Here is a 21458-nt window from a genome sequence, read left to right as displayed (position 1 = left end):
GACTATTCTCTCCCTCTCACATAATCTCAGAAATGCCTAAAAAGCCCTCTTTTTATTCGTTTTTATTTTATAGAAAGAGACAAGTAAATCCTGATTTAAGCCTCAGCAGCTTGTCATGCTGTAGAAAGCTGCGTGACGTTCCATGGTGCTTGACGGAACCATGTTTTACTCATACCTGGCAACCACATGGTTAGATCAAGCACAACAGAAAATCTCGCTACAGTGTCACTACACCAACCACTAGGCCAAAGGTAAGACCAAGAGGAAAGATGAAGGGAAGTAGGAGAAAAAGCTACAGACGTTCTGGAAATGTAATACTGTTTACATGACATGCATTCTTCCCGCAGAATGTTTATGACCATAGTAAGAGTATTACTACCGAAGATTTCCTGGAAACACAAAGAAGGGGCTATACTGAAAGGTGCCTCCACCGTTCCTCAGAACTGCAGAATGGAAACAACAGCTTTCGGGAACAACATCCAGGAAGAAGTTGAGGTAAGCTACAAGGACAACAGAGAAGCTCAAAAGATCTGTGGTTTCTTCTTGAAAAAAAAAAAAAATAGGTGCAAAAGACCAAGACTAGAAGAAGATACATCAGGATTGAAAAGGGAAGACATTATGTTTCAGATCAGACACTTTTACTTACAGCCAAAATGGTGAATTCCTGCAAAAGTAAAGATCACCAAGAAGGAAAGAAAGACAGAGTAATCCCAATTAAGATTAATATGCATATATAAAAAACTAAGGTCTCTTCCTTCTTTCTTTATTATGGTAATTATAGAAAAATAGCATGGTGTGATGAGAATTGTCATGCTTTGTAAAATATTATAATATTTTGAAGCACGGTGGTCTTACAAGAAAAGCAAATGGCATAAAAGATGGATAGGACAAATTAAGCTTCTGTCGATTCCTTTAAAAGATGAACTCTCTGCAAGACAGATTTTCTTTTGAATTACCACTGTAATATTTAGAATGCCACATGGAATAGTATTAGGCAAATACACATGTAAAAGTGAATGGAAAACTAATTATGTAGATCCTCAACAACTATCATTAGCATATCGGGGTTAATCCTTAGGTTGTGGGGTATACTTATTAATGACCTTTCCAACATATAATGTCACTTTAGTGGAAATGGATTAGAATCTAAGAAGCTTGCAATGCTGAATATAATAACTTTAATACATTTGCAGTTAACACCATGGTATTTATTGAGAATCTGTTCCATTGTGATTTAAGCTTTACACCAACTTGAAATATTAAAATGATAGTATACAAAACCTAAGTGACAAATAAACTGGATATCTTACATTTCAAATAATCTCCATTCAATGCATTGACAATAATGCTTATTTTATGGTGGTTCTTTAGGTAGGCTCAAATTTTAATTAAAATTTTGGGGACAAAGGAGGAGGATACCCAAAGAATCCTTCTGAGTCCTGTTTTTTACAATTACAGCTATTATTTTAAATAATGTAAATTAAGTTATCAGTAAGTCAAAGTTAAGACACGATATCTGATTATAAAGAAACTTTTCAAAACTTATTTTAACAGCTGTCAATAAGAGGCAAAAAGTGTATCAGAATTTATGGAAACAATTTGACTTTTGGCTGGGGATGGTAGCTTACACCTGTAATCCCAGCACTTTGGGAGGCTGAAGCAGGAGGATCACTTGAGCCCAGAAGTTCAAGACCAGCCTGAGCAATAGTGAGATCCTGTCTCTACAAAAAAATTAATTAACAAATTAGCCAGGCATGGTAGTGCATGCCTATAGTCCCAGCTACTCAGGAGGCTAAGGCAGAAAGATTGTTTGAGCCCAGGAGTTGGAGACTGAAGTGAGCTATGATGATATCATTGCACTCTAGCCCAGGGAAACATAATAAGACCCTGTCTCAAGAAAAAAAAAAAAAAAGAAAACAAACAAACAAAAAAAAGCCTTGACTTTTGTTCTTTATATGGTGAATTAGAAATATTAATTTGTAAATTATTAAAGTATATTTAAATGGTATAGTTTGAATAATTTGGTAATAATTACATTAATTGCTATAATTTTGGGATTTAAATTATATTAATATTTTATTCTGTAAGTGATCTGTTGTTTAGAATACATCTTTTTCTGGTTAAGTAATAGATATCAAATGACTTTCTCCTTAATTGGGTAAAAATAATTAATTTTAAATGTTGTCAATGAAGGCCAATTAATCGTTCTTTTAAACATGTTACTTACTATGCAGCCAGTATAATATATAAAATATTATTGATCATTAAAGCTCAAAATAAGTAACATAACTAAATCTGTTAAATTTATAAAAATATTCAAATTATAATTCGATAATGGCAAGCAACAAATATCTCCTTAAAATAGAGACCAAACCTAGAGCTCTTCTTACGAAAATATGCATGGTGTTGCATACTAACACTAAAGAAATATCTTTTTATCTATAGCTCTTAAAATGTATTATAGTCTTATATATACCCGGGAGATGGTGAATGTGGCCAAACAATACTTAACATATATTTTTATATAATGGTTTAAAACAAACAAGTCAAAGAGGCATTTTACACAGTTGGCAGGCAAGGAAAAATAAGTAAAGAAACATTCTAAAGAGCTAGCTCTACAATCACCAGTCTTGATAATGTTATGATTGAAGTGGTAAAACATTGCAAATACTTTTCTTAGAAACATTTTATCCATCTGCCTAAATTATTCGAGGCATTCGGTCCCCAAGAACTTCTGATGCTTTCACATCTGACATCAATATTCTTTTTGTGAAGTTATACTGTAATTCTGGATATGCAAGAATGTAAAGTCACAAACAAATAAGGAACAATTGCATATAAATCAGCAGAAAGCTACCGTTTTGTATAAAAACTGAAGCAAAAAGTAAGGCAAAAAGTAAAGTATACTTTTTTTTAGTATAAAAACTATAAAAAAGTAAATCTCATGATTGAAAATGCAATTCTGTGTGTTTGTAACTGATTTCCTGTAGAACTAGCTCTTTAACAACAGAAAGGCTCTGTCTTTAAAACTAGCTCAATAAGCTATATTTTAAAAACAGGTTGAAAGATCAGATATACAATGTAAAGAGAAAATGATTTAAGTAGAAAGCCATAGGGTCAAACATTTCAGCTACTGTGAGAAATTTTAGATAATGTGCCAAAGTAAAAGAGAAGGAGAAAAAGGTGGAGTTTAATAATATATATGTTTAATATCAGAAGCTGCATGCAAAGGTCAGGTTTTCAGGAAACAGCTACAAGTGATCTATGCATAAGTCAGTCTATCTATAGAGTATCCACCGTACTTTCAAAAGCATGCATATCAAAGTTTTAGAAGCTATATTTTATAAGGTGAGAAAAGGGTGTCTGCAGTTAGTCCTACCACCGAGCAAAACCTACCTGGAATGAAATACTGTTCTTTAGCTAAATAAAAAAGAGAAAAAAAAAAATAGAGATGCACCTGAATGTCAGTAAGCAGAGATATGAGTTATATTAGATTAAGAATGGACTAACGTTACTATAGATAATTAAGTGAAAAAATGTATATTCACAGCTGTGGCTGAAGTACAATAATGTACAGTGAGTGGTAAATGCATCTATAACTATGGATAATAACCAGCTTGGTTTGGAGATTAGCCTTTTAGTATGAATTAACTGCCGAATGTGAAATACGCCTGGGATAGTTAGGTAGCACACTACCAAAAACATATAGAATTATTCTGTCATAAGGAAATAGAAAAGATTAGATCAAAGCAAATAGTAAATTTCAATGAGGTAAGCTTTCCAATTAATAGGAATGTAATGTACTTATATTTAGCCTTTTATAAATAAGTGGAATATTTCCAAAATGTTAAAAAAAATGGCCTTTCGTAGGGGGGGGAAAAGTATCCTCACAGTCCTATGCAAAATAAGAGAATGCAAAATGAGAGAGTGCATTCAGATTGAGAACCTTCTGAGCCTGAGTAAACCATGTGACTGAGTCTCAGTTCACTTTCTGAAGAAATAAAAACATGATTAATTACTTTAAGTTGCTCATAGTAACAAACACAAGATTTAACATACTTTAAAGGTGTTCTGAGCGAGCTAATAGGCCCCTGTTACATTTGAACCCTGGGAATGGAGTATGAAGTATATAGGCATCTTTTTAACTTGGTGGATAGTCTATCTTGTCTGCTCTGTGTAGTGTTAAAAATGTTACATATAGAAGTACTATGAACTGTGTCTACAGTTCACTTTATTTTTTTCTTCACGAGTAGAAGAAAAATATAATTCTACAATATTTAGCAATCAGCCGAAGGCCAGCTGCTTTTTGTTAGGTATCATGTAGCCACTGTTTTTAGTCCCAGGGGACATGTCACACTAAGGAAGAAATTACCTGAACAACGGAATTTCTTGCTTTTGATCTGTCCGATTCTTTTGTTTGCCAGACGGCGGGGGCTGGTGCAGCGGGCACCACTGGTCTCAATCGGGTTGGTATGGAGATAATCCGCCAGCCACTTGAGATGGCAGTCGCAAATAAAGGGGTTCTGGGCCAAATGCCTTTCAGAGACACATACAGAACAGTTTCATATACGACTTGCAATTGAATCAGCTCTCACGTTCAAAGTGAAAGCAACGGTCATCAAATTTGATCCAAATCATTTATACGTACATGGTTTGAATGGCCCGAAGAGGTGAAAAAGTCCCCTTTGCGATGGTCTGAAGCTTGTTGTCATATAAGGAGAGAAGGTTCAAGTTGTGGAGATCCTGAAAAGCATCTACCCGAAGGCAGTTTATCTTGTTGGCATTCAATAATCTGTTTGATCAGATAGTTGTAGAATTAACGTGTGGCATCTCATTAACTCACCTACAAGATTTTGTCCTCCTTGACAAAACCCAATTAAGAAACACGTTTCTTTTAACCTCAGCACTAACCTTTTTTTAATTTTCATAATTTAGGCATTATAGTCTGGAGACTTGGGATTTTGCTCGATAAAGCAAGAGTCATGTGGTCAAATGAACTTGAATCTAGTGGTACTTATTCAATGAGAAATTATTAAACATTTTCCCTGGAAGACGCAGAAGTAGAATAGTAGACAGAGGTGGGTGAGATCCAGCCTCTATTAGCAAGGACATCATACAAACACTATAAAGCATTATTAGTCCCTCAAACTGCCCTGTGGGGGGGGGGGAAAGTTCAGTCTGTTCTGAAAACAGCAGCTAGAGGGAACCTTCTAAGCACAGATCAGATCATGCCACTCCTCTCTGAGAACCGCACACCAGCTCCCACCTGGCTCTAAGCAAAAGCCCACATCTTCACAATAGCTTGACTGTGGTCCACCCTTCTGGACTCTGCCAACTCCTAGTTCTCTCCTCTGGCTGTCAGCTCCAACCACTGGCCTCCTGGGTCTTTTTCAGACACATCAGACTCTCTCATTTTCTGTCTGGAATATTCTTCTCCCAGATGTCTTTCCAATCACTCTGCTTCCTCAAGCCTCTGCACGTCTTCCCTTCTCAACCCAGTCTCCCCTGACCACTCCCTAATACAGGCAACCTGGCTCTGCCATCTTCCCAACCCCCTAGCACTTTCAATTTCCTTTACTTTGACCTAATTTCCCCCTCCCATCCCTAAAGTATGTATTTCTTCCTGTCATACATAACTTATTTATTTTTTTATTGCTGACTGTCATTTGTATGCCTCCCCCACCAGGTCAGGGGCAGAGGTCGGGGGTTGGGGGTCTTTGTTTATTTCGTTTTCTTTTATTTCCCACGTGCCAAGCACATACGAAAGGCTCAATAAATATTTGTGGTTGAATGAGGGCTTCACAACCCTCTTGAAGAGTAACATGGTACATTACTGCAGTAAAGGTTTTAGTTCTGCATTATAAACTGCTTAGCTTTTTAACACAGTTTCTCACAAACTCATTTTTTCCCCATAAACTATATCAATATTCTGTAAAATTGTGGTCGGCAGGTCATACTTTGGCAAACATCATCCTTGTAGGTTTGACGTGACTGTGTCTGAGCTTTAATTCGTGCCAGGCTCACCTTTGGGGATCTACTTACTCTGCTGTCCACTTTCCTCAACCTCCTCTAGAGCAGGACTTCCCCTCACCTAAAGCACCCCTCACTCTGGGTTCCTAAGGGTGGTATTCCGTGTTAGGCTGTCTTGTCTAGGCCTGCTTGATTGTCTAATGACAGTTTCACTCTCTTTAGGCAGGACATTTTCTGATATCCTTTTTCTTCCTCACCATCTAGTTCTGAGGGCTTTGATACGCAGAACTTAGACAAATATTTAGTAGCTCAAAAAAATATGTACTATGTGGCGTGGACATACTTCATTAGCTAACAAATAAATACAAATAAATGTTTTCTCTTTTGACAACAAAATGATCTCTGTCTTTAATTAACATGAGGTATTTCCATTTTACTTGCTTGCTTTTTAGGTGCTCCATAAACATGCAAAGCCGTGACTTTCTCTTAGTGCCTCTCTTCACTGTGCTCTTTGACCCCTCATCAGGAACTGAAGTTTTGGTCTTCTCCCCGATATATCTAATACTTTTTCAAAAGCCCTTGAGGGATGGTTAGGGGTAGGGATTGACTGGGCCACGGCACAAGTAACGCTGACCATGTTCCTCAGTTCATAAGCTACCTGAATAAAGGAGGTAGAGACCAAACTATCAAACTGAGGATAAGGAACTGGTGGAGAGCCTGAAGAAACTGAAACAAGATGCTGTTTGCCATATCCTGCCTCTATGCAGTCTGTACTCTTTTAAATCAATGTGTTCCAAGGCATAGGAAAATAACTATTGAATACCAATTTCTTTTGTTTCTTTCATTTACCTGTTTCTTCTCCCTAATATCTGCTCAAACAAAACTAAGATACATAACTTTACTGAGTTTTCAGCTAGCTATAAAGAGATAATCATGCCATTCCCCACCCCCACCATCACCCCCAGCAGGCTTAAGAATGAGCCTTAATCTAGAGATGGAACATTATAAAAGTGGTTTTATAAGTAAGGTTCACATTTACATAGAGACCTCATCAACCACCAATAAGTGTGTGTGGAAAGAAAAACAAGGTAGACTTTTAAGTATTGGTAGTAGATGGGGCAATGATCATGAGCGTGATTATGAGTAACTGGCATGAAGGGTAATTCCAGCAAACTGTGGGAAAGTGGCAGAGAGGTGAGTGACAAGCAGGCAGTACTTGACTACAGCATCAAGCTATATCTACTGTGTGTATCTAGAACATGAATAGAATCATTTTAGCACATCAGAAACTGTATTTGATAATTTTACTGCAAAGATTAAAAAAAACTAAAACCCAAATAAAGTCATTAAGTCACAAAACCAGTATTTTTCAGGACTAACTGGTCTATTGTAAAATAAATTTATTGGGTTATGTAGCATTAAGGAAATGGAGAGAGCTGGGCATGGCGGCTCATGTGTATAACCTCAGCACTTTAGGAGGTCAAAGTAGGAGAACTGCTTGAGGCCAGGAGTCCAAGACCAACCTGGGCAACATAATGAGATCCCATCTCTATAAAAAAATAATAAAATTATCTGGGCATGGTGGTACATGCCTGTAGTTGCAGCTACTTGGGAAGTTGAGGCAGGAGGATGGCTCAAGCCCAGGAGTTAGAGGCTGCAATGAGCTATGATCACGCTACTGCACTCCAGCCTGGTCAAGAGAGCAAGAACCTATCTAAGGAAAGAAAAAAGAAAGAAAGAAGGAAGGAAGGAAGAAAAGAAAGAAAGAAAGAAAGAAAGAAAGAAAGAAAGAAAGAAAGAAAGAAAGAAAGAAAGAAAGAAAGAAAGAAAGAAAGAAAGAAAGAAAGAGGGAGGGGTGAACAGAAAGGAGAGCACCTCACATAGTAATGTTCAATACTTTTTGTTAACATTTTGCTTCATTTGTTTGTGTGTGTGTGTGAACTGGGATATGATGTAAAATACATTTCCACATAATGGTGAAAAGTTTAAGACATGGATATTAAAACATAATTATGAATATAAGTTTATCAAGTAAGGAACAAAATCTGTATTAGGAAGATTGTGGGATTAGGAATAAATGTTTACCAAATAAACACCAACAAATAAATATGCCCCAAAGAGAAAAATAACATTATAAACTTAAGAATTCTAAGGAGACAGATTGTGAGCTAGTTGAGAAAAGAAATTATATCACACTTATCTTTAAATCCAAAACATCAAGGCCAGTCTCTACCCCAAATGAGGTATATTATAAATGTTTGATGATTTAAACAGAATTTTGATGATGGAACACTAACAATCTTAGCATTTGCATGCTTTATAAGCATGCATTAAAACTTGAGATCAGATTTGCTTCTTATAAATATGTATAGTAGATACTTCTTTCAAAAAAAATGAGTAGCAGCTATTGTCTAAGCAGATCTGATTTACAGATAATTCACTCAAGGTTAGTGTGAACACTGCCGTATTATAGCTCACTGCCACCCCATTAGTGTGTTAGGGGAAGTTATTCAATACCGCAGCTCCTGCAGATTCTTTGGACAAAGGTTGATGAGCATATCAGTGCATGTCTCTCAGTTCCAACTAGCACTGACATCAAAACAGAGACGTTTCACAAGGGCAAGGATAATACAAGATTTAAATGATAGAGCGGCCAGAATGCACACATTCATGAAAGAGTAGAGCGAAAAGTCTTGGGACAATTCCAAAATGTCTTGTCCTCAAGTAAAGAACCATCTTCAATGTTAGCTTTACGAGACTAATCTTTTCTATTTTACTAAACTATATAATTTTGGGTTAAATTTTTCCAAAGCTTCCATGAAAATATGAAATGGTAAACTAATAGGTATTATTAGGTTTAACAGATCCAAAATAATCAAATACTTACAGTAGCTGTAAAGAAAATAGTCCTTCAAATAAACTTTTTGGGAGTTCCGTAATTTTATTTCCATAGAGAACACTGAAAAAAATGTTTTAAATGAAAAAAATAAGACACCAAACTTGCATAACAAATATATCTCACACATACATACTCAGGCATAGAAGAGACAGCAGGCATTCAATATATCATAGCAGTTACAGTTCAGTAAACAAATTTCATTGCAAATATCTTTTTTCTGCTTACAGATCAGATGTATGTTTACTGGAGAAAATTTGGATAACACAGAAGAACAAAGGAAGATTAACCAAAAGTAATATAATTTATAATTTCCTTGCCCTTTCATAGAAATGTTCCCTGTAAAACCGTCATGATTTTCTACGCACATACAAACACACACAGACACACACATGGTTTAAACGTAATGAGAGCATTCTATGTATAACAAAGAGAACACTAATAGTAGAATACTTAAAAAGAAGAGTTTGGGGCTCATAATACTGATAAACAGTAGAAGGAACTCATAAAGTTACAGCTTTTCTTTTAAACATGTACTGTGTATGCTTGGGAAATGTAAGATATGTGAAGACAGTGATTGTGAATATGAGTTTAGGATAATTTTTGAAATTTATATTACCTCAAAGAAATATAAACTGGAATGAATCATCATGGGACCCAACTCTGATCTGACACCAACTGCAGCCACTAACGGCAAGAACCAGGACTTAATCACCTCAATACTCTGCAGCCTGGCACAGGTTTTAGCATACAGTGAGGCTCTAACTTTGGACTGACAAGTGAAATTACAAGATAAATTAGCAGAAAAACAAAGTAAGGAGTAAAATTAACAAAAAGGGTGACGTGAGAAGATTTCAAGAGCAAATGGATGGAAATGGTTGACTCATCCCATTATTTACAAACAATAGGTCTGGGTTGACGTCCATCTATTTTTAGTGCTAAAACACGGGGAAAAGAACTAAGTGTATAAAAAGATGGAGATTATATTTTGAGGATACATTTTGACAATATGTATCGAAAGTCATAAAGACATTACATGAATTTTAACTTAGCGGTTCTACTGTTAGGAGTTCAATTTAAGATAATAATCAGAGACAAACACAATTATTTTATGTACAAAATGTTAATCATGGTATAATTGCAACAGTGAAAAATTAAACACCAATAAAATGTTCTCAAATAAAATGTTCACCAATAAAATCTCCCAAATAGGAGATTGGTTCAATACATATTTCACACTGATAAACATCAAGTTTCGAAGAGTATGTATCTAGTGACATGAAAGTGATCATGATGTAATATTAATTTAAAAAGAAATACAAACTGGTATTTATAGTATTATATTAATTTTGGGTGTAATATATACAAAAAAGTAGAAAATATTTAGATGGCAGGTGATTTGTCATTCAGAGATGACTTTGCATCTATATATTTTTACGTATCCTTATATTTTCTACAATAAGTATATGTTACTTTCAAAAATCAGATATATATTCTTTTGAAGAAGAAACAAACAGATATTATGATATATAAAAGAAAAATCTGTAATAAGAGTCTAAATAATTCATATGTTTGGCAGCAGCACATGATTTCTGTCTGAAAAAGAAGACACTAACAATAAAAAAAGAGATAAATAAGAGTGAGGGAAAAGCTGGTCCCCTTGAAGATGTCAGAGAAAGGTGGGCTGTATTACTAAATATGAAGAAAATTCTCAAGAGAATACATAAAGCTGGTTGCTGTCTGGTACACAGACACATTCCATTTCTCTGTTTAGATTCTAGTGATATAGCCATAAAGTATAACATAAGATTTCATTTATATAGAATGTAGATTTTTTTTTAGTAGGCAAATCAATTAGAGGAGAAATAATTTAAAAAATCAAATAACAAAAGAGATAATTATATATTGTCAGAGACAGTTGGAAAGAAAATTAAGACAGAACAAAGCATTAATAAATATGTTTTGAGATCAAGGATAAGAGAAGAGAAGGCATTAGGAAAAAATAACTGTGCAGATTTAGATGGCAATTCAGGATATTCAATTCAGTATCATTCAATTAATTCACTTAACAATGGATATTTTGCACTTACTATGTGCCGGCAACTTTGCTAGGTTCTAAGTTTGGTGGCCAATTAAATTGAATACAATAGCTATTCTTTGAATGTTCACCATGTGCCCATGTACCAGGCACTGATATGACTGAGATGAATTAGGTATGGCTTCAAGACGAGTAATCCATAAGAGTAATTTTGAATACCAGAAGAGTCTCATATTTTGAATCCATGACAATTTAGAAAGGAACAAAGTTGCATACAAATTGTGGGGCTCCCACATAAGAATCAAGAGAGGAACAATTTAGTAGGACATTTATTTGGAACTTTTGCTTCCAAGGTTGGCTCAAATAGCATGAAAAAGGATTACTCAACAGGTGCACCATATTTATATATGAAACTATTTTTTCCAACAAAAACAAACTATTTTTTCCATTCTATTTTCTTTAATACCATGTTAAAAAATAATGGATGCTTATTGTTAATGAGACAAGACTGGTAAATGGTAAATAGAAAGAGGAAATCACAAGATAGAGGAAATTTATCTGTATAGCTGTTATTGGTATATAGACTATCATCCATAATAATATTATCATAAAATCATACTAAATGTAATGGAAATGAGATTTCTCTACAAAAAGTTACAGCAATACTAGGGTTGGGGCCAGTTATTTACACAGCAATGAGATCAAAATGGAAGCAATAAAATGAGTTAAAATATCAAAAATCCAAAGACCAAGACAGAGAAGTAGGATGACAGTCAAGGAAACAGGGCCAAAATCTATAGAAATGAGGGAAAGACGTACAATCACATAAAGATACAAAGTTCAAGAAGGCTGGTGATAATTTGTGCTATACTCTTAAAAGGGAAATAATACTTAAAAAAATTGAAAGATAAAAATGAATTTGGCTGAAAAGAAAATAAATACAAGAGGGATTTGGATAATATCATTCAAATACCAAGAATAACAAATTGAATACCTTCTTATAGTTTTCTCATACATGACTTATACTCAGCATACTATATGAAGCATACAATTATGCTGATAGAGAATTTTTATAGTCCTTTGAAACAACAGGGAAATCTTAAGGCAGCTCTTATACCAGCTATGTGTTTTATCATTCCTTTTACTCCTTTTTATTATTTTATATAGCTTATAACATAATAATTCATAATATAATCATAACTATGTGTTAATAAAATATAATTTATTGAGGTAAGTGATAAATTATAAGTTGTTCTATTTATTATTGACTTTTTTATTTCTTTTTCTCTTTTCTTTTAATTCTCACAACCTCAAAACACTCAATTAACATTATTAAGGCAAGAGCTTAACAGTAAGCACTGCAAGCAAGCAGATATAAATAAGAATTCTCCACATATTTCTCTCCTTCTTTATTTTTAATGATTATCTTTGAGGCACAAAGAATTGAAGGACCAGGAATTGGTATGCTGTTTTGACTTTCGTTCTGTCCTTCTTCTGTAAGGCTAGGAGGTTGTCAATGTTACCTTTGGATAGAATCACTGTCCAGGATGGTATTAACAATACTTTATGAACAACATGACTGGGTGATTTAACTGAATTTTATTTTAAACTTTGTTATTTCAGAACCTGACATTCCAGCCTGAAAGCAAAACATGACTACACTCTCTACATTTTCTGCTGTCAATTGTTCCTCTAGTTTTGGTCTTCCTCTAGCCAAAACCCTCTAAAACAAAAAACAATCAAAAATGAACCTGAGCGCATACTTCAGGTTAAGTGACAGTTTTCCATTTTCTTCCTTTGAAGAAAACTGCAGGGTTTTGAGCAGACCATAATAGCAACCTGAACACCCATGTGCCCAGATGAGCATACACTCTAGTTCTCTCCTCAGTAGGCATGAGAGCAAATTGTTCTACACACTGCAGGGGTTTATCTGAGCCTCACACATGTGTATCCTGGCTTCCTTACGGCCACCACTGACTTAAGAAATCTGAAAGAGCTCTGCAGGAATTTACATCGATAAGAACCCATCTCTGAGCATCAACTCTTAAAAAATAAAATGCCAGCCTCCCACTTTCCAACTTTAAAATTTGATACAAAGGTTACTTTACTTAGTGGACTTTTGAAGAATTTTTACAGGTTTGAAGAAATAACAGCTTTTGCAAACTTATTTTAGAACTTCTTTAATTTACATAGCTATCTTCCTGAAAGTCCTCTTGACATTAAAAAGCTGTCAAACTATCTTATCTTTGTTCTGCGAGAGATTAAAGCTGGTTGTTTCGGGGAAGACATAGGACAATGAAACAAGGAGTAGAGGAGGTCTCTCACTGGTCATCCTCATCTGTTCTCAGCAAGACCTCACCCAGCATCAGTTTAAAGGGGACTGATATTGTCTTCAGACACAGTGGCTATAAGCTTTCCAAAATAAACATTCCCCCTTTCTTTCAGGAATAAAAAAAAAAAATTCAAAAGAGGGGCTCTACCTCTTGCTCTCTTAACAGCAAACTGATCAAATCACAAAATATATATTCCAAAACATTGGTTAATTTCAGTAGCAGTCCTCCATAAAAATGATGGATTAATAAAATAATTAATAATCATTAATACTATTCATAATTCATATTCCATAATAAAAATTGAGAGTATTTTTTTAAACCCAGATATAAAAATGCAGCCACTGTTTGTTGTGGCTTCTGTTTTGCTTCAGGGATGCTGTCAACACTTACAGTGAGTTGAGAGAGCGCAGTCCTTGGAAAGCATCTGGTGCAAGTTCAGAAATCTGATTATTGCTCAGGTCGCTAAATTAGAAATAAGGTTAGGTTAAATTAAATAGAATGTCAGTGAGATTTACTGCAGGAGAAAGCTATTTATGGCTTTTACATGTTGGTTTTGTACCTATCAATGCATGTATAAAATGTGCAACATAAAGCATTTGAAGAATTCTAAATTTAAAAAAGAAACCACACTTTTTAAGACAACCATCATCTGTTTTTCCTAAATTATTATTAAAGATGCCATGTCTTATTTTGGACAATAGAACGCCTAAGAATGTGCATACGTACTGACCACATGCATTCAAGTTTGTATGAATCAATATGTTAAATTAAAGAGAAACTTAAAAATTATATAGTTCAGGTGTGAAGATTAAAATATTATTATAGAACTAGCATTCAGATAGTCACATCACTTAGTATTTAAACTGTAAAATACTTAAATATTCATATGTAGGTTTCTTTGCATGGTCATGACCTGCATAATTTTAAAAATTATATGTATTCTTGAACATTGTTCACTCACATTCTTCTAAGCTTTTTATATGGTGAGAAAGCTCCAGGAGGGATGACTTTGATTGAGTTCTGTTCCAAACGTCTGCAATAAAAAAAATTCAATTTTTAAATGGAAATGTGAACTCTCAGACATGTTTAGGTCTCAAGATTCATGTCAAGAAGCAAAGCTGATGCTCTTCATGAGTGATATTTTCTTTTCTTCCTCAAAAATGACTACTAAAATTAATTGTGCTTTTCAAATGTGAAATAAGTTGGGGTTAAACATAAGGCAATTATAAAAATAATAAAATATTCAGATTTTTAAATATTACAGGTCCATCAATATTTAAATCTGGACTTTGTATAAAAGAGAAAACATCTTTAAGAAATTAATTTGGGAGTGCATTTTAATAACCTAAATATAAGTAAGAGAAATATGTAGTAGCACTGAATAGACATATGACATGTTTTAGAGATAATCATAAAACTCTTCCACATAGAAAATTACTGTTGAATATTAAATTTTATAAACCTTTTACTTCTTCTACAGAAAGCATATGATGGATTGAAAAAAATAACTGTTATACTCACAAAATTAATTTTGAAGGTTCTTATGAGGCAAAATCTTAAATTCTAAATCCATGAGTGCTACAGAGATTTTCAGTAAGACAGTCTGAACTACGTCAATTCACTATCTGAATATTTCACATAAAAATCACTGCAGCAAAGTGCATTCTAACACAACTGAAGTACTTTTATGATGCACTGAAATCACAGAGTTGAAAATAACTCTCTGACATCATCTACTCTACGGTCCTGCTAACAGAGAAAGACAACATTTTACCCATCTAGTTATGAAAGACAGAAAGAAGTAGATTTCACGAAGCCTTTAGGTAAATATTTCAGTCCATCAAAAAATGTTGCCTCTCAGCCTCCTTTATAAACATATAAACATCCTCATAAACATTTTCCACTCCCTTCTCTTCTGCTCTGCTCTGTATCCCAGAGAGCTGATTCCAGTGATTCATATATCCCAGGCTCACTTGCCAACTGGCTCCTGGGAGATTTGGCCAATGAGAAACACTAGTGGGTGACTGAGGGGTTGGGGGAGGGGACAAGCCAGGGTATTTTTCCTCTTCTCTGTATCAGGAGATTTCCACAGCAGCGGTTTCCTCTCCTACTTAATTTTAGTTCCTGCTGGGAGCCACCTCCTAACTTTGTATAACACATCACCTTCTTCTTCCCTTTTTGTAGCCCTGGGCAGGTAGCAGCTTATTCTCTCTGTCAGTTTCCTACAACAGTTTAACTCATTCACCACATTAAATCCCTCTATTTTTAAGTAGAAGAATAGAATTCATCTTCAATAGAAAAATAAAGCTCACCTGACATGAGCACTATTTTTCAGCCTGGATTTAAAAAAATATATGCATACATACAAGGGCTGTCTGGAAAGTGTCCAGCCATGTAACATGAAAAATTATATTAACAATGGCTGTATACTTTTCAGACAGCCCTCACATACACACATACATATATATGTATATATTTTAAAATATTTATGTATACATATAATGACAATACATATTAACTATATATGTGTCTTATACATTGGCTCATTTTATTGAATGTCGGTATTAGTTTAACATCCATATATATGTATAACGAACATTTTAATGAAATAAAATCAAAACAAACAAAATATGCCTAGGAGGTTAAATCAAATTGCCTAAATTTTGGTCTTTTCTGATTCCAAAGCCCTTCTCACAGTGCCACAGTTTCTTCGCCAGTCTCAGGGTTCAATCTCCGACCTCTTTATCTCGATATGCAGTGAGTTTCCTCAGTTTTCATTGCTTTTGAACTCACTGTGGCATTTTATATTGCTAAGAATCCTTCATCTCTTAGGATGCGACACTATCTGGCCCTGGATCTTGCTGTACTAATTCTCAATTCTTTCTCTTCTCTATCTCAATTATGGCTTCACTATTTAATCCCCTGAATACAGTTATTTTCCAAGTTTCCATCCCCTCCCCTCTCATATAAAAAATAAAATCATTTTTCTATCATCTTAAATTTTTGTCATGATTTCTCCCTCTCCAAAAGACAGAAGTTTGAGAAATGTAAAACTATTTAAGGAAAACAATTAAAATAATTTATAATACACTACTCAGATCAGTGGATTTTACTATAGTTTCTTTTTTGCTTACATGTTTTAACAATTTAGAACTTATCATATATAGAATTTTTACATCTTTATACCAAAATCATATCATACATGTTTTCCTATATTATTAAAATTTTTGGAAAACATTATTTTTAATAGCTTCATAATATTCCATTGTCAAAATAGACCCTATTTCCTTAATCCTTCTCTACTATTAGACGTTTAGGTTAGTGATAATTTTACACTGTTATTAATAACATTTAGTTATTTTAAGGTAATTAAAGCAATTAAATAACCTCCTTTTGTAGCCTTCATTTTCTCAGGTATGGTTACTTGTACTTTTCCCTATATATCCAAGGACATGCTCTTAACTTCTCTGTTCTTGTTTCACTATATTGTACACATTTTTCACATAACCCTACTCACCAAGTTGTTGGCTCCTAAGGGCAGATTTACTTCATTAGACAGGAATAAATCGTATGAAGAAAATATGGATTTGTCATCTGCATTATTTATCTAGATCTTAAGTAAAGGTATTTTTTTTTCAAAAGCTGTAAACATTGCAAAGGGCATTTAAATAATTTCACTATTACATAATTGAGTAGTATGTTCTGAATAGTTTAGAGAAACTGTTTTTTTTTTTACCTTGATTCATTCTTATCGTTAAATTTTAAGAAGCTTAAAATGTAATCAATAAAAATACAAAGAAAACAAGCTATAGATGGAATATTATTGATTAGTTAGAGGACTTTCTTTGAGTCCTGGCCCATAAAATATCATTTCAATGTGTTAAAAATTTGCTCAAATTAACACAGCACTATGGTATGGAAAAATTAATAATTCTTAATGACTAATAGGTTTCTTTTAACAGTAATGCAAAACTACTTAATATAATTACTTTCCATAGATATCATTTCAGTTTCTTAAAAATAATCTAAATAAATCAGTACTTAATCATTCATATATTTATCCATTTGCCTTATAAATGTGTAATGTCTACTCTGCACAAAATATTGTGCTATATGATTGGAATTCAATGGTGATCAAAAGCAGACTTGTTCATAACCTCATGGAGGTTTTATTGATAAAGAGCCTACTTTTCCAGTAAGATTTCAAAGCTAATTTCTTTGATATAACTTTTTTTAAAATGCTATATTTTCATCACTGAGACTTCTGAAATGTCAATAACTTTGACAAATGTGGTCAAACTAATTCCATAATTTTGTATAAATGAAGATCTTCTTTAGAAATTTTAAAATTCATTTATTATTTTGGAGTCTCACAATCTAGAATACTTATAATGATCACAAGTTTTTCTAATGGCACTCAAGTATATGTAATTATGATAATTTGAATTTAATATACTATGAATTTCATTGATAAATATCACTATTAAAGCAAACAAAACAAGAAAAGATATACAATAAATTTTGTTAGGAAATACATACTCAAAATTTATAAAACAACGAGAATTCATGATGGAATAGTACTCTATTTATATGTAAAAATAATACTTCAAATTTAATATAGTGTATTGCATGTATCATTTGTTACTGCAATTTACCATGACTTCATTTTCACATCTCAGACTATTTCATTTACAACATGTACAACAGAAAGCTGAACAATGACATGTACAATGGATTTGCTCACTTTTATATTTATCTATTTATTTTCAACTTTGTTCCAAGAAAAGAAAGTATTTGAAAAAGAACTTATATTGTTATTTATACTGACTCAGCAGCTAATTGGTATTTATCACACTGTCTCAGCAGTTCATTAAAGCAAGACATAATTGCATTCTTCATTCAAAGAGACAGATTCTTAAGCAGGAAAATATTCCACTCCTGACAGATGTCAAACAATACATTTTAAAACATTTCAGAATGTCTGTTATCTTTTCTTTAGTGGAAAAACAAGAAACTAATTATACTTCTTGTCAACTCTTAGGACTTTAGGATAAAGTGCTTTTCTTTTTTATTACAAGAACTTTAGAATATATTTGATAAACTGCAAACAACATTCATCTCAAATGATGTCCTTCTTCCGACAAAAAAGGGATAAAGTATTTAAACCAAATTATAAAAATGAAGGAATAGAAATATTAAAGTTTCAGGTTAAAGAAAAAAAAAGCAAATGGAATTTACATTTTGTAGCATTGCTGTCCTCGAATTGTGTGCCTTAATAGCGTAGAATTGGCTGAATTTTACAGAGTGCAAATTTGAATGCATTGTTCTATAAAGAAGCTAATTAAAAACATTCCAGGGTTACAAACATAGGTAGTGTAATGGCTAAGATATATTTGCATGCTGTGGATAAAATTCACCATAATTAAGAGAGTTCCAAATGCTAGTCTTTCAGAGAAAATTCAATATTGCGAGTTTCAAAATAAAAATAGATTTAGCAAAGTTAACGTGGAAGAAAATCCAATAAAACACATATGAAAAGGAAGATATTTTCATGTAAAAGGGGCCAGCCCCTTTGTCTACACAGAATTTATGTAAATGATTGTAAAACATTTTATCAAACACACACACACACACACACACACACACACACACACACACACACACCCCCATACCCCAAAGCAATGGCTATTACCACTCCAAAATTAGAAGGAAATTGTAGTCACATGCTCAATAATATGAGAAAATAGAGATAGATTTCCAACTACTCCAATAAAAAAAAGAAACTCAGAAGAATGTTTAGCCAATAAAAGAAACTTCTTTACCCTCCCTCACACCTAATTTTTTTCTTCTGCTCTCTAAGTACTGCTCTTTTATCCTACATGTCTTTAAACCTTTAGAGTTCCTAAAGAATGAAGGACAAACAATGTCTATCACTTTATGGTATTTATTTCAAAAATTATAGAAAATCATGGTCTATCCCTCTGCTTTAATATCCAAGACCTTTAGAAGATGTCAGTTATGTGCAGGTACAACTTTTAGCCTGACAAATTCCAATTCTGTCACTTGTGGACTGCTGGGCTCTGTGACATATAAAATACTCCGCAGTGGTTAGCAGTGAGCAGATCTTTCATCAGTAAACAACATAAGTACTATCGGGCAATTAAAAAACCCCAACTAGTTCTGAAGCTATTTACAAGATATTGAAGAATTTTAGCATGCCTCAAATGACACTTTCAGCTCATTAGCATTTAATTCTTTGACATTATTCTCAATGTTTCAAAAATCATATTATTTTAACAAACTAAAGAAAATAACATCCATATGCCAATTCTTAAATAGCCCTCCTCGGGAGGTATTTACATGCTCTGTATACATAAATATATAAAAATAAAAAAATATCATTTAATGATTAAAATTATGAGCTTTGGACTCATATAGACTTGGATTAAATTCAGAAACTGCCAGTGATTAGCTCTGTGGACATTACAAGAGTTACTTTCTTTCTCCTGTGTGTCAGTTTCTCTTTCTTAAAAATAGGGAATATAAAACTTACCATAAATGTTTTGGTCAAAATTGTAGGAAGTGTAAAGAAAATATACAGTATTTTGTTTCTTATCCCCAAACAGTGAAAGAATAAAAATATGGAGATATATATGTATATTATCTAATCACAAAAATAATATATAGCACTATATAATAAAAAGTCTACAGCATGTACAGTAGTCCCCTTTCACCCACAGGGTATACATTCCAAGGCCTCCAGTGGATCCTGAAACCATGGATAGTACTTACCATGAATAGTAATATTACGTGTGCTATGTTTGTTTATATATGTTGATACCTATGATAAAGCTTAACTTATAAACTAGGCATAGTAAGCGATAACAACTAATACAACAATTATTAACAATGTACTGTAATAAAAGTTATGTGAATGTGGTCTGTCTCATTCTTTCAAAAGAAATATTAATATTTTCTGTTAATATTTTCTGATCGTGGTCGTCGACTGTGTGTAACCAGAACCATAAAGAGTAAAACTGTGGATAAAGGGGGACTACTGTATACACACACGCACACATACATATACACTCATACATTATACAAAGGACTAAACCTGACACATGATTTGATCTATAATGTGAAATAAATATCTATGGCTCCAAATGATGTTTTTAAACAAATTAGCAGTACAGCATTGCAGATAACTCAGCAACTATATATCGAAAGCATACACACATATACCATTCACATTGAAGCTGAAACAATCTAACTGGTTGCAATGTCCATGATCAACATGATTAAAATATAGCACTTTCTCTAATTTGGGAACTATCTTAGAAACACAAAAAGGTTTTTATAAAATTCAGTAAAGTACTTGTTTGGATTGTTTCTGTAATATATAGCCCAGATGCTGATTATACATGGTAATAAAACTGACAGTTCTTTGCATTTTCTACATCTGCTTTTAACATAAATGGCAAAAACAGCTGCCAGAGAATAAAGCCTAGATTTAATGGAGTGAGAGGAGGCAGGAGGAATGATTCCAGCTTCTGAATCTTAAATTGTTCAGTATAACCAATACATTCTCATCATAGGTAGCATTGGCCCAGCATTTGGAAAGGAAGAAGCAACAATATTTTTTTGACTTTAAGGATTCTCTTGCCTATTACATAATAATTCCAACATAAGTACTTTATATTTCTGGAATGTTATTTCCAACTTTGGTAGTAAATGCAGTCCACTGAAATCCTACATAAAATGACCAAACATATTTTAGCCTACAATATTATTTCTGTTTTGTAATTGGAGTTTCCAGAAATTTGTAAATTTAATAACTATCTTCAGCAGCTGAGTGAATATTGGCCTCTACAGGGACACACTTTGCATATAGCTAGCATTTTTGCCTTAAGATTGTATCCATACTAATTGGTTATCAGCCATCCCTGTCTTGGGATGAACTTGTTCCTAAATTTTTTCCTTAATTTTATTTTATATCTATGATGTCATTTTAGGATACAGTCCCCTTAATGTAAATTCAATTGATGTTTTTACTATAGAGAAATTATTCTTTTTCCATTTGGTCTTAAAGCATTTACAGTAAGACAAAAATATGTATGTGCTTTCTGAGTGTTAAAATTTTCATGCATGTATTCACATGGACATGCATTCAAATGCAAAGATACACTCAATATATGCAATCAAATGGTTTAGACTTAGGGCA

The 21458-nt window shown here is 33.4% G+C and overlaps 1 protein-coding gene across 2 annotated transcripts in view; it reads right to left on the bottom strand.

Annotated features, from left to right (window-relative positions):
* The window catches only part of SLIT2 (slit guidance ligand 2), a 345517-nt gene that overhangs the window by 85814 nt on the left and 238245 nt on the right, over nt 1–21458 (bottom strand). Inside the window, exons 10-15 of one of the 2 annotated variants that reach the window (XM_012737490.3) lie at nt 14199–14270; nt 13628–13699; nt 8858–8929; nt 4649–4792; nt 4373–4536; nt 3397–3420 (exon numbers count right to left, since the gene is read on the bottom strand). In XM_012737490.3, coding sequence (XP_012592944.1) covers nt 3397–3420; nt 4373–4536; nt 4649–4792; nt 8858–8929; nt 13628–13699; nt 14199–14270 — 548 coding nt within the window. The remainder of the gene's footprint in view (nt 1–3396; nt 3421–4372; nt 4537–4648; nt 4793–8857; nt 8930–13627; nt 13700–14198; nt 14271–21458) is intronic. The other variant, XM_012737492.3, reaches the window with a different exon arrangement.

This window comes from Microcebus murinus, chromosome 3 (genome assembly GCF_040939455.1).
Source record: "Microcebus murinus isolate Inina chromosome 3, M.murinus_Inina_mat1.0, whole genome shotgun sequence".
Taxonomy (NCBI): Eukaryota; Metazoa; Chordata; class Mammalia; order Primates; family Cheirogaleidae; genus Microcebus; species Microcebus murinus.
The sequence above is the reverse complement of the archived record's forward strand: the minus strand, read 5'-3'. Positions and strand labels throughout refer to the sequence as shown.